Below are 12684 nucleotides of genomic sequence, written 5' to 3'. Positions count from 1 at the left end.
CATAGTACTGAAGATCACTCTTATCTAGTTTGAGAAGATGAAACAAGAATTATTGAAATTAATGTCAAGCATAAAGGAATTTCATAATACAGCTTTCATTATGTTTTCTTCTCTAATTACAGGGACATATAGGGAAACAAAGTAAAATTAAAATTTGCATAAATATTACTTTTCAACTTGAAAATGTTTCCCAGATTCCCTTATTTAGAAACTTAATTTTGCTTTCGAAAGCCAAGAATCAGCAGAGAAGTTAGGCTCTTTATTTATGGTTGCTTTGCTACATGGATTTTCTGTCAGTGGGAATTTAGAATTCATAAACACGGCTGACTCCTCTGCCCACGTCAGTCTGGAAGGCAATCTTCGCGCCGGTCTCACTTCCCATCCTGCGCGTCCTTAATGAAGCAGGATTGATAGCACGCCAGCGGAAACGCAGCTCACCTCATCAGCGACCAGCCAGGGGAGGGACACCCTCCAATAAATAGCCCAGTAAACACACAATTAAGGGCCCACATATCACTGCTCCGTTATTACATCCTACCAATTAAGCATCAGGGGCAACCTCCTCATTTGTATCGCTTTACGCCTGTAATCAGTAATTTAGTAATGATCTGCTGAGACTCTGCTGCAGGCTCAATAACCAGGGTGGGGGTGGGAAAGGGTGATGGGGATGGTTGGAGGGTGTTGTCAACTTTGAGTGCAGTAAAATATTAAGTGTGGAGTTCAGGCTGTGGAGCTGAGACTCTCTTATAGCACTTTTAGGCTAAAGAATGCTGAACGTTTCAGTTCGTAAGACATGTTGGAAAGTCACTGACTTGTTATAACAATATAGATACAGAAATTCACTATACTAAATACCTGAAGCATGTACAAACTTAAAGAAGTCACCTTAAAGAAGCCAGTATTTAAACACTTACAGTAGTAATAGTAATAACAATAATAACATTTCTGCTGTAATAAAATTTTTTCCATCATCTTTCTTAGAGGGACAGAACTCAAACCATTTTCCAGTGATGGCCATCTTTAACTGAAGTCCGTCTATCTTTATCGCATGTTAAATGATTATATTTGACTGCCATCTAGTGTACCAGATTGGAAAATGGATCGGGAAGCTTTTCTGATGGATTTTTAGATAATGCCATTTTTTGGGTTCTATAAATAAAAAGGATTGGTCCAAAAGCTTGTTTATCAGTGCACTGTTGTCTTTTTCTAGTGATGAGTAGGCAAGGGCAAGGGCCAGAGGCAAAAGAGGTACAGGTGCTCTTTTAATATGGATAATATGTCAGCAGTATAGGCTAAGATATAAAAATGCTTTTGATGTTTAATTAATTTGATCAAAATCCAATTATGAACAACAAAATGTATATGGTTGATTTTGCTTTTAAACACACACAAAAAAATCACACACTGCCAAAAAATATCACTTTTACTATTCTTGATCAGAGACATCACAGGGGGAAACAAACAATGGATAAAATAAGGATCAAATACATCTATGTTTTTGTCTGTGAATATCTTTCTAATATTTCAATTGACATGAAATATTGGTAACGACCCAAATAATCCACACATGCAAAGAAACTAAAACAATTTAATTCACATAAGTAGAATGGTAAAGAGAATACGTAATGAGTACATGAAGAAATGATATAGAAGACCAAAATAGATTTATTGATGTGGTGAAAGAGGACAACATGATGTCAGTTGATGTGAGGGTAGAGGATGCAGAGGATAAGACTAAATGAAGACAGATGATTTGCTGTGGTGACCACTAAAGGGAAAAGCCGAAAGAGTAGAAGACATGAAGACAGGATTTTCAGAAAGCCATGAAATCGTCTGGAATCTGTCAGTATTTAAAAAGTACTGCTGCTGCTATATGTGCAAATCAGTCTCGACAGGTTTAATACCAAATGATAGCCAATAAAAAGGTTTCTAATTACTCAACTATTAAACACAGTGATTATTGAAAAGAGATCTTGACAATTAAAAGTTTTACTGTTGCAAAACATACTAATTGTAATGCTAACTTCAAAACCATCCAATGTGTGCTTTTGGACCATTTTAATCTGAAAGTGGAAAGAAGTTAATTTTACTACAAACCAGGAACAGCCAGACCGCCTTAAAAAAAACTATGACAGACAATAAAAAATAATAATCAAAATTTTGTTAAAGAGTCAAGGAACAGAGAGAGCCTCCAAATTACATACAGGGTAGCAGGGATGTACATATATATATATATATATTTTTTTTTTTTTATCAAACAATAAAACAAAAAATACTAACCTTAACCACTTAGGCCTCTCTGCACACTCCACTGCTGAAGAAAAAGCATTTTCTAGCATTTTTAAACTTAGCTGCACAAGATTTGGACAAGGCAGTGAACAACTGAGACAACAATAGCTATTGTGCTTTCATAAAGGATAACAGAAAGAGAATGAAAAAAATATTCCTCTTGATGTTCCCTTTTAAATGTTGGTGCTGGAGCACAACTAGCAAATACAGACATTTAGAAAAGGAGTGGTTTAAAACTCATCCTTGCTCTAACCATATTCCAGGTTCAACTGGTTAAAAAGTTGTGCATCTGTTTGTGTTATATGTGTTGTCTTCTGCCAGGTGTCAATCATTTGTACATATAATATAGTCTGAGCATTGACTTCATATTGATGATTTCTTGGACACCACAATAAAAATTCCTCCACTCATGTCTCATGCACTATTTGTACTTTGTGGGAGAGCAGTGAAAGGCTAGAGCAACAGCATTAGGATGAAAATGTGTTTATAGGAAGTATTTTGTGCTTGGAGTTTACTCACAGCCACTTTTAGAAATGTATTGAAACCTGTACACCTGATTGCATTTCCTACCTTGAACTATTTTAACCCTTCTCTCCCCCGAGACCCGCCTAACATTGCAGAGAGCAGTGGATAAAACAAAGTTAATCACAAAGCTTCTTTACCTTGCTGATCTGAATCTTATTGAATGCCTTAGTGATGAACTGCAAAGTAATATTGAATAGGACCTTAACACCTTCAGCATTTGCACGGATGAATGCATGATGAGCTTTCACAGTGGGACTATAGTTTCCCAAGAGAGCAAAGTTTCTCTTCACTGATGCTGATGGCGTTTATTAATGAAAGTAGTGGAAGCTTTTTTGAAGAGGCAGGGGGCTTTTCATAATATTCTTTGGGGATTAAAGTTGGCTTGCATGAGTGAAATCACTGAATATAAAAATAAGTTATGACAAAGTACAGTCCCCACACTTAAGGCAGATTTTTAGGTTATGCTCTATACGTGTTCCCTTTGTCTGGCTGCACCCTTATGAAGAGAAATCACTGTGATATCACTCTCATAATTATATTATTTTTTGAGCTAGCCTTGTGGATAAGTCTTTTCATTATAAATAGGAATATTTTTCAGTTTCCTTCCAGAAAACAACCATTGATCAGATGAGTTTGTGTTTGTCTTTTTTATCATTCTGTCAAAGTTTTGTTTAGGAACTGTTTTACCTGTACACAAAATACTCACATTCAGCAGAGTGTGAAGCTCTTTTTTGTTCTGAAAATGCAGTTTTAAATGAATACAAGATTTATTTCCAGGCAGCATGCCGATGTAGTTACCAACATTGCATTGTTTTTATAAAGGCACTAAGGCTCCACACATACTGCAGTCCCCTTTCTTCTTGCTTTCAGAATAAATGTCTTGGTGAAAAAGGGGACTGGGGAAATGGCACAAATTAATGTGGATTTAAAAAAAAAAAAAAAACTAACTTAAAATGGCTTTTTTTAAACATGGCAATTCTAGTAGAGCAATTCCAGCCAATTCATTATGACCAAACTGCTCTTCAATCTTATCCTTTGTCCTTTTTGCTCTTGTGATGAATGTCTGCCACCTGTTTATCCAATGCAACAAGAGAAGATTGCTGGTTTGATTGTTCCCCTCAGAGAAACATTTAGGCATAGAAAAGACCATTGGATCCAAGGATGGATAAATACTATTTTAGTTTACACACTGACAGGTGCGATCTATATATTTTCTCTAAAACAGCACCTCTTCAAGGGCTAGTGATGTTTACATAATTATATTTTTGTTCACTTTTCATCTTGTAGGGCTGATCATAAGAAGCAGCTAACTCTGGGAGATTTGCACTGTACAGAGGAACCACTTTACACAGAAAGCAGAAGCTGAAGCTGGAAAGAAAAAAAACAGGTGAGGAATGTGTTTCAAACTGAAATGTGTGTAATTGATATTCTTCAAAGACTAATTTGGGACGAGTGTGTGCCAGCGGAATAGAAGCAGCAGGAAATATCTCTGCTCCGTATCTGATAAGGAAGCATTTTTTACTGTGTCCTTGCATGCTGACCAGCTGTGCTGCAAAGCAATGGTCCATTACATGAACTCACGAACAAACTTACTCATAAACCATAGACAAATAAACACACACTTTCAATCCTGTGTCAGATACAAAGATTTCATCTTCTTCTGATATGTGAACAAAGGGAGATCTTCTCCCAATGGTAAACAAAACACTGAAAAATAAGATAGCAGCAAACAGACGCCACGACTCAGAGACAACAACACAAGCATGTACAAATTATTCACACAACTTTACAAATGTAGTTTTCCTTTCCCACTTATTAATATATAATGCAGGGAAAAATTTAAACTGAAAACTTATGCAAACATTTGACAAAAGAGATTTGAAGGAAAGCTTTGATCGCACTCCTTTTCTGAGTGCCACTAAGTATAGAGTATTATAATTACTATTTTGAAATTAAGATTTTTGTGCTTGCTTCAAAATACGGATAAGAAGCCAAAAACACATTCCTCATATACGTTCACGTGACTTCTTCTCAGACAGGCTTATGACATTTAGCAATTTTATCAAACAAAACTTTTGAACACAGAAATATTGCTCCAGAAATATTTGGATGCAGAAGATAGTCACAGGTAGAAAATAACTAAAAAAGAAGCTTTTGCTTCACACAAATTATTTTCACTTTCCAAGATTTACTGCAGGTGCAGTTCACATATTAGGAAACTCAAACATTGAGAATATTTACACACCTGTGAAACACTTGTGAAGGAATAGTAAGGCACCTAACCACTGTAATTAAACATTCTAACATGGGTATTTGAGATTGCACACCTGTGGAATGTCTTCCTACATTAAACATTTTTCTTGGATTTATTTTTTATGCAATGCCTATTTTTTTCACTTGGCATATTTGAAGGTTTGCTCAGTGTCGCTTTTACACCAAGCAGATCTGTGTGAACTTTGAAGCTTGAGTGTTTTTGCCTTACACAGACAAGGTTGTCTGTCTGTCTGTGTCCTACAAAGAAATGTTAATAGCTACTTGAAAGCTGCTGACACAGAAGTTAAAGACAAAGAAATGAAAGACGCAAGACAAACAAAATACCGGAGGTTAGTATTTGAAAGAATGTATTCTTTAAAGATAAATGTGGAGTCTGTTGCTGGCAGAAGGACCGTCTGTGTCGCAAACAACCAGGGTCAACTCAGCATGATCCAAGAGGTCCAGACAAGCAATACATGCGAAATATAATTCCCATGATGATCAAAATTGTACAAAAACTCAGGATTCCCTTGCTGCTGTCATACAAGGAGAAAAAAACAGTACTCAAGATGATCCTTATAACCTCTAGAACAATCCACATTGGAGAATAACGTTTATTTATGGTCATAATATACATGTGCCATGCACCTACAAACTGCCAAGCAAGTGGTAGAGGAGTTATGTTTTGTGCTTGTTATTTAGACCATTGATCCTCAGAAACTCCTTTATGTGAAAAAGACACATAAATGACACAAATACCTACATAGCACATTAACACAAAGTCTTCATATAAATGAATAAGAACAGTGGAGGAAAGGACATTTTTTAGAGTTTTTAATTGAGACAAATGTTGAATATACCAAACTCTTAATGCGAAAGTATAGAATCAAGTGTGAAGCATCTGTCTTGTGACAACAAACTGGGACAGTAAGGAAATAACAGATGATGATAATGTTATTTATATCCTCTGTTAACATTTCAACTTTTAGTAAAGAATTTTTTCTAAACGTTAAAAAAGTAAACTTTTCACCAATGAAAGGCTCTTTCTGGATAGGGTTCTTTCTAGATCTTCCAAAACACCCTACATTCTGATGAGAGTTATTTTTGATGAGGTTATACATGGGATGCTGTTTATGAAGTTACACAGTTAAAAATTAATTGCAATATTTTTGTTTCTTTAGCCTGTAATAGAGAAAAACTATGGGTGTTCATTTTTCAAAGTCCTATCTTCACCATGTTAATAACATTCATTGAGAAATGTATGAATAACAATGTGTATTTAACCCACAGGCTAAATAGTTAGTTAGCACACTAAGTAGTTAATTTGGAACTAAATATTTAGTTTGTAAACAAAATATTTTGCTCAGACCTAAACAGTTAGTTGGAAACTAAATGTTTTATTTGCAATTTAAATATTTAATTTGTAAACTAAATATTTAGACTGTCAATTAAATGTTGAATTGGGAACTATGACATTTAGAATTATAAGAATTATAATATGATGAAAATATTGCTTTGAAAAAAATAACACCCATCTTTCTCTCTCTATGACAGGTTAAATAAACCAAATATATTACTGTTAATTTCTTCTTCTTTAGCTTTACAAGTGATACCCCATAATTATATGAAAAAATCAGCGTCAAAGCTCAACCAAGAGAAAAAATATCTAAACGTGATTTTCTTGCGTGCAATGGCCACTAGATGTCGCCATTTCTACCTGCCTTTATTCCATCCTTGCACTTCTTCTCCTCCTTCTTGCCGTCGGCTGAAGGGTCACGTGACACTGTTGTCAGGTAACAGCATGGCGGACTCGCACGTTGAGCCTCTTCACAAATTGTATCGCTTATCCAGCTAACCCCGCTGTGACAAGAAAATCATCTTTTCAGCCGGTGAAGCCCGAACACACGGCAGAATGGAGGAGGAAAACAAACTGCAGTTCCCGTCTCTACCCGCGACTAAGGAGGAGCTTCTGGTGAGAGACCATCAGCTTGCCTAGCGTACACTGTCTGTGAGCAGCTAACCTAAGCTAACAAGCAGCCTTATTTTCAGCAGGAGAAAATATGCACTCATATGGGCTTTTTGTGGGACGTTTTGCAGATTTGACCGAGTGTTGTTGATGCACGAAAAACTGTTTGTGTTTAAAACCGTTAATGTTGATTAATTTCTTGACGTAATCAACACCGAGAAGCTAACAAGCATTACTCACGAATGCACACATCAAAATAAACTTGGAGTAATTGTCCTCTCAGGCTCTAAACTTGCTTATACATCTTCCTGTTGCAGGACTGGGCTTATCCGATGAGAAGAGAAATGCAGGTATGTTACATTACTGCATGTGGGAAATTTACAAAAGGTTTTCACGCCTAAACAAACATTTTATTTTGCGTAGCTAGAAGCTACACATTTACATTATGTCAAAGTCACTTGTCTACTTCATTTACCTAAATATTGAGTGGGTATATAGCAATATGTTCAATGTCCACCAATTAAGATTAGGCATAACATTATAGTCATTTGCCTAATAGTTTGCTGGTTCCTACATTGCGGCTAAAAACATTCACTGTAATTCAAATTCAGTTTAAAAATACTTTATTTATCCCAAAGAGAAATTAAATGTTGGTGGAACTAATTTCATTAAAGTATCTTCAAAGAGTCTTTGTAGATGTGGATGCTGTGGGCAGGATGGATCTCCAGGAGCAGTCAGTCTTGCAACAAATCTAAGAGGCCTCTGACTAAAGAATATTGCTGTATGGCGGTCTCCTGTCTGTCACAACATGCTCAGTATCCTGGCAGCAGAGATGATATTCCTCAGTGTCATGTCAACGGTGGATCTAGTAGTCCATGCTCCAGCCACCCTAAGGTTACCAAATTGGTAAATCAAGAGCTTTGTAACAAAAATTGGACCAGAGTGAAACATGTCTCACTGCATGTATGTTTGTTTCAAGCTTTCTGGGCCTTTTCTTTAACCCCTTCGGTTTCCACTACATCTGTCAGTGTAAAAACAAATCACCAGCATAGGAATTTACCTCAGAAAAAGGGGTCTGGCAGGTTGGTAGTACTTTTTTACTCACCCGGAACATTTGGATGGAGTTTTGTGGAGAGAGAGCCATAAATTGTTCCAGGCTTCCAGTTCATTATCTCGTAGTTTCTGTTAAGTTTAACTCTTAACAGATTACAGCTATCTGTTTAGTAAAAGGAAGTAATTTCTTCAAAGAAATATTTTAAGGTGATAAATTATGTACTGAGGCACAAATAAAAGCAAGAACAACCCTGGTGGGTCATTAACAGTTTTAATGTGCCACTGCTCTAGATAATATTTCTTTAGAACCCGTTTTTAAGCTTTAATTATTCAAATTAAAAGTTAATTATCATTAAAGCTTTCCTCTAACTTGGAAGTAATTAAAATTTTGTCTCATTGTTGATGCCAGGCTGTAATTGTGAGAACAGGAGTAATCACTTCAGTAGTGAGAGTTTTATATGTTGGCAAATTCCTGTAAAATTAGTTACAGATACTTAGACCTGTATGTAGTAAATTTACAGAAGTCTAATTGCTGGTATGGCTAATTGCGGTTAGCAATTGTAGTTTTATTTCTGTAATCATAGCTTTTTATTGCAACAGGAGCCCCTCCCTCTCAGTGGCTGTCCTGGACATTCATTAAAATGCCTGCAGATAGAGGAGTTATGACACATCCAATATATTTACAGAAATATTCCTCTTTTTTTAATTAAAACCGTACAAGGCTAAATCAGAACATTCTGGGTCACATGGTTAAAATCCTCCTTGTTAGTGTATGCTGTGTGTTTCCCAGATAAGCAATGTACTCTGCTGTCTACATGATTGAACAGAAAATGAAGGCTACCTTCTTCAATTGCACCTCTGTATGGTTCTGGAGCTCTTGTGCCCATTGTTGGTTCTTTCAGCAGATTACTCAGACTGGACAGGCCAACCTTTACCCCTCAGTGGTCATAATGTTATGCCTGATCAGCGTTTTGTCTGCAAAGCATCATTTAATTTATGCTACTTTTCATTTTAGTCACAGTCTGAAATTATTGGTGGGAAACAGTTTCCTTATAAATGTGATATTAAAAGATTGAAATCTTATCGTACCATCTGTCAGACAAGCACAGCTCTACTGTACTTGGTGTGCAGCGTAGCAGCTAAACCATGAAATGTAGCTGTATTTGCTGATGGTGTGTCATTATGTATATTTCTGCTCAGGAGATTTTACCTGGACTGTTTTTAGGGCCCTACTCTGCTGCAATGAAAAGCAAGGTAATACTTTGAAGAATCATCCTCCAGAATAAATACATGTATTTCTAAACGAAAATAAACACGGTTTTAATTGTACCTCTCAATGTTTTGTCTTCTTCTAGCTGCCAACTCTTGAGAGACACGGTATAACCCACATCATTTGTGTCCGCCAAGACATTGAAGCCAATTTTATCAAACCCAATTTCTCTCATAGATTTAGGTAAGGTAACACACATATAAAATGCTCAGAGCACTATATGCTTATTTTTTGAGTAAATCTAATTTCATATATTTCTTGTAGATATCTTGTTTTAGATATTGCTGACAATCCAGTAGAAAATATAATTCGTTTTTTTCCTATGGTAAGTCATGGATCAGGCCTGGGCCTGTAGAAAAAAAAATTATTCACTCAAAGAGCATTGACATTATTTACAATAATTTGTCTTTTATTTCCTTTTTGCAGACTAAAGAGTTTATTGATAGCTGCTTGGCAACAGATGGTAAGTTTCCTTGCTGTTTGTCATGGTTTAAATATTTTTCTGTTCAATTAAGTGACCTGTGTTTTACTCCTGTAGGAAAGGTGCTGGTTCATGGCAATGCAGGGATATCGAGAAGGTGAGGCATTTACTTTCTTGTATGTGTGCAATTTCAGGCCAAAAAAACACAAGAGGCTCCTAAAGTGAAGGTGCATTAAGGGCTAGATAGCAAATCAATAACAGAATATGTATATAGCCACATGATCAATGTCATTACATAATACCTCTGTTACAGTATTCAATAATTTTACTGAACTCTGACCCAGAACCACACAGCATTCTGGGGGATGTAGGCAGAGGAAAGACTTTAGCTGCTCAACCTCTGACGGCCAGCTGAGCAAGGTTGATGGCATCAACTAACTCACTTAGTCTTCGGTTACCTAGCAACTCACCCATTCTCTGGTTACCTAGCAACAACCTGTTGAGTAACTTTGGCAGTAGCAGTTTAATGTTTGCCCTCATAATTGCTTAAAAATGAACAACGGTGTGCTCAAAATAGGAAAGATTACGCTACCAGTTTAGTATTTCAGATATTTAAAACAATAAACTAATCAATTATTGATATTGATATTGACTGATATGAAATGTTTATATTGTGATATGTTTTCAGCGATATCTTCCCGCCCTTGGTGCATCTCAAGAAAATGAAATGGATTTGAAAATAAATATTTACTAAAGAAACTCACTAATTCAAATGATATTTTTCCAAGGCTTATCTCTGTTAATATTACTGAGTATGGTTTACAACATTAAAAAATAATCTATGTATATTAGAATTTTGGGTATATTAAAAAAAAACAGATTTTTATTATGAAATAAAAAATGTTTAGCTATGTAACGTTCTACATATTCACTGATCAGTAGTTTTCTATTCAGAAAATACAACTGAATCATCTGTCTGAGTAACATTATTATGTTTACTTCTTGTAGTGCTGCCTTAGTGATTGCCTACCTTATGGAAACATTTGGGATGAAGTACAGGTAATTTGTTTCCTCTCATTTTTAGTCAAAGCCAGTAAACAAGAACTGCCACCTACGGCTCTTGCCACAAAGTTTTTATCGTTGCAGTTTATAAAGCTTTCAGATTAATTGTGATTGTAACTGCAGGGACGCATTCAGCTACGTACAGGAGAGGAGATTTTGCATCAACCCCAACGTAGGTTTTGTCCACCAACTGCAGGTAAGACACTATTAAACCTGATTTACCCAGTTAGCAAGTATGTCAGCATACTTAAAAATCTTGATATGGTTATGATTTAATGTTCATCAGTTTTAGGATTCTATTAACATTTGTTTGTTTAACAGCAAGATGTGTGGCAATACAACACCCTTACTGTATTCTAGAGATTATGTAGATGTAAATACATTGGGTTTTTTAATGTGATTGTGGTTTGTTTGGTGCAATTTTGCATAATTTGTTGGAAAAATGTACAGTTATTATTGCAATGGCAATTAAGAATATATTTATGTTGAATAACCACATACTGGATACTTTTTCCATAGTACGTATTTGAGTTTATGAACCCATAAACTGATGATAAAATACAAATTAACAGTATTGGTATGAGACTCAGTGAATTGGAGTATAAGCCAAAGGATTGCTGTCACTTGAATTATTTGATTATTGTAGTTATGAGGAATTATTTTGGTTCTTTTTGCAGGAATATGAAGCAATCTATCTGGCCAAACTGACCATTAAAATGATGTCACCGATAGAGTTGGGCAGGTCGTTCTCTCTACAAGCTGGGATGCCAGGTTTGTTCAAGATGAACTATCTTTGGTTTGTAAAACTGGACCAGTGTTGTAAAAAAAATAATTGTTCAAATTATTGCTTAGAGCAGTGGTGACGAAGTTTCTTCCAAGCTGGCTGCAAAGTTTCTTTTTGTGTCTTTTCATATAAAACAACTGTTATGTGAATGGTACGAAGTTTTATTTGTGACCAAATCACAACATTTATTTGACAGGAAGTCGCAAACGCAGCCTGGAGGAGGATGAAGATTTTGGAGCAATGCAGGTCACAGCAACACAGAACGGCTGAGCTTTATGGACTTTAAGCTGTGTGGCACTGTGCACTCTTTTCTTCATGTTTTTTACATTTTTAATGGGATTAAAAATGTAAATATTTGAATTTTTCTAAGGGGAATGGGAAAGAGGGTGGGAGGACAGCTTACCCATGTCTGAGACATGGAGTACTTATGAACAAGGGTCAAAATTGATAACTGTTTTGTTATTTGAGCAGGATGCACTGATGGGAGATTTTTTTTTTTTTTTCGCAGTTTTATAGTATTTAAGCATTTTGCATTTGCAGCGGGACAGTATTGCAATAATGCACTTTGAATACTTGAATTAGTGAAAATAATCTGATCGGGGATGTCTGCATAAGGGAGCGAAGAGAAGATGTCACCCAGCGGAGGACAAAAGGAGTAGCTATGCCTTTATTTCAGGAGTAATAAGGTGAACTAATAAGGCCTAACAGTCAAGAACAGAAAAATGCTAAACACTGCTTAATAAAAACAAGTCCTAAGTACTGTAGTAATGTCTTCATTATTTATTTTGGTTCTACACTTTGTTCAACGCTTGTTTTCCAGCAATTGGTGGACAGCAACATTTTTCAGTCAGCCTTTATGCTTAGTGTTGAGGTGCAAATCAAAGATTAGATTTAAAAAGTTTGTTCTCAGTTCAAAACGTGTGTGTGTATATATATATATTTTTTTTTTTTTCATGATTTTGCTTGCATCTAAAGATACCAAATTCAAATTGCCAGAAAAAAAGCTATTTTTAATGACTATCGTGCTTTTTTCCAGCATGACTTGAAAGCTGAGTGGAAAG

General features: G+C 35.8%; 1 protein-coding gene across 1 annotated transcript; it reads left to right on the top strand.

Moving 5' to 3' along the window:
• The first annotated feature begins 6824 nt into the window (after positions 1–6824).
• On the top strand, positions 6825–12382 carry styx (serine/threonine/tyrosine interacting protein). The gene is made up of 11 exons (XM_028015466.1): positions 6825–7039; positions 7351–7383; positions 9287–9340; positions 9442–9539; positions 9621–9681; positions 9783–9819; positions 9895–9934; positions 10786–10836; positions 10963–11035; positions 11517–11610; positions 11820–12382. Exons 1-11 carry the CDS (start codon positions 6980–6982, stop codon positions 11891–11893), a joined length of 675 nt encoding a protein of 224 aa, XP_027871267.1. The 5' UTR covers positions 6825–6979; the 3' UTR covers positions 11894–12382.
• The last annotated feature ends 302 nt before the right edge of the window (positions 12383–12684 follow it).

The sequence above is a fragment of the Xiphophorus couchianus genome, chromosome 4 (assembly GCF_001444195.1).
Source record: "Xiphophorus couchianus chromosome 4, X_couchianus-1.0, whole genome shotgun sequence".
NCBI lineage: Eukaryota > Metazoa > Chordata > Actinopteri > Cyprinodontiformes > Poeciliidae > Xiphophorus > Xiphophorus couchianus.
Note: the sequence above shows the minus strand (reverse complement) of the source record. Positions and strands in the feature narration are given on the sequence as shown.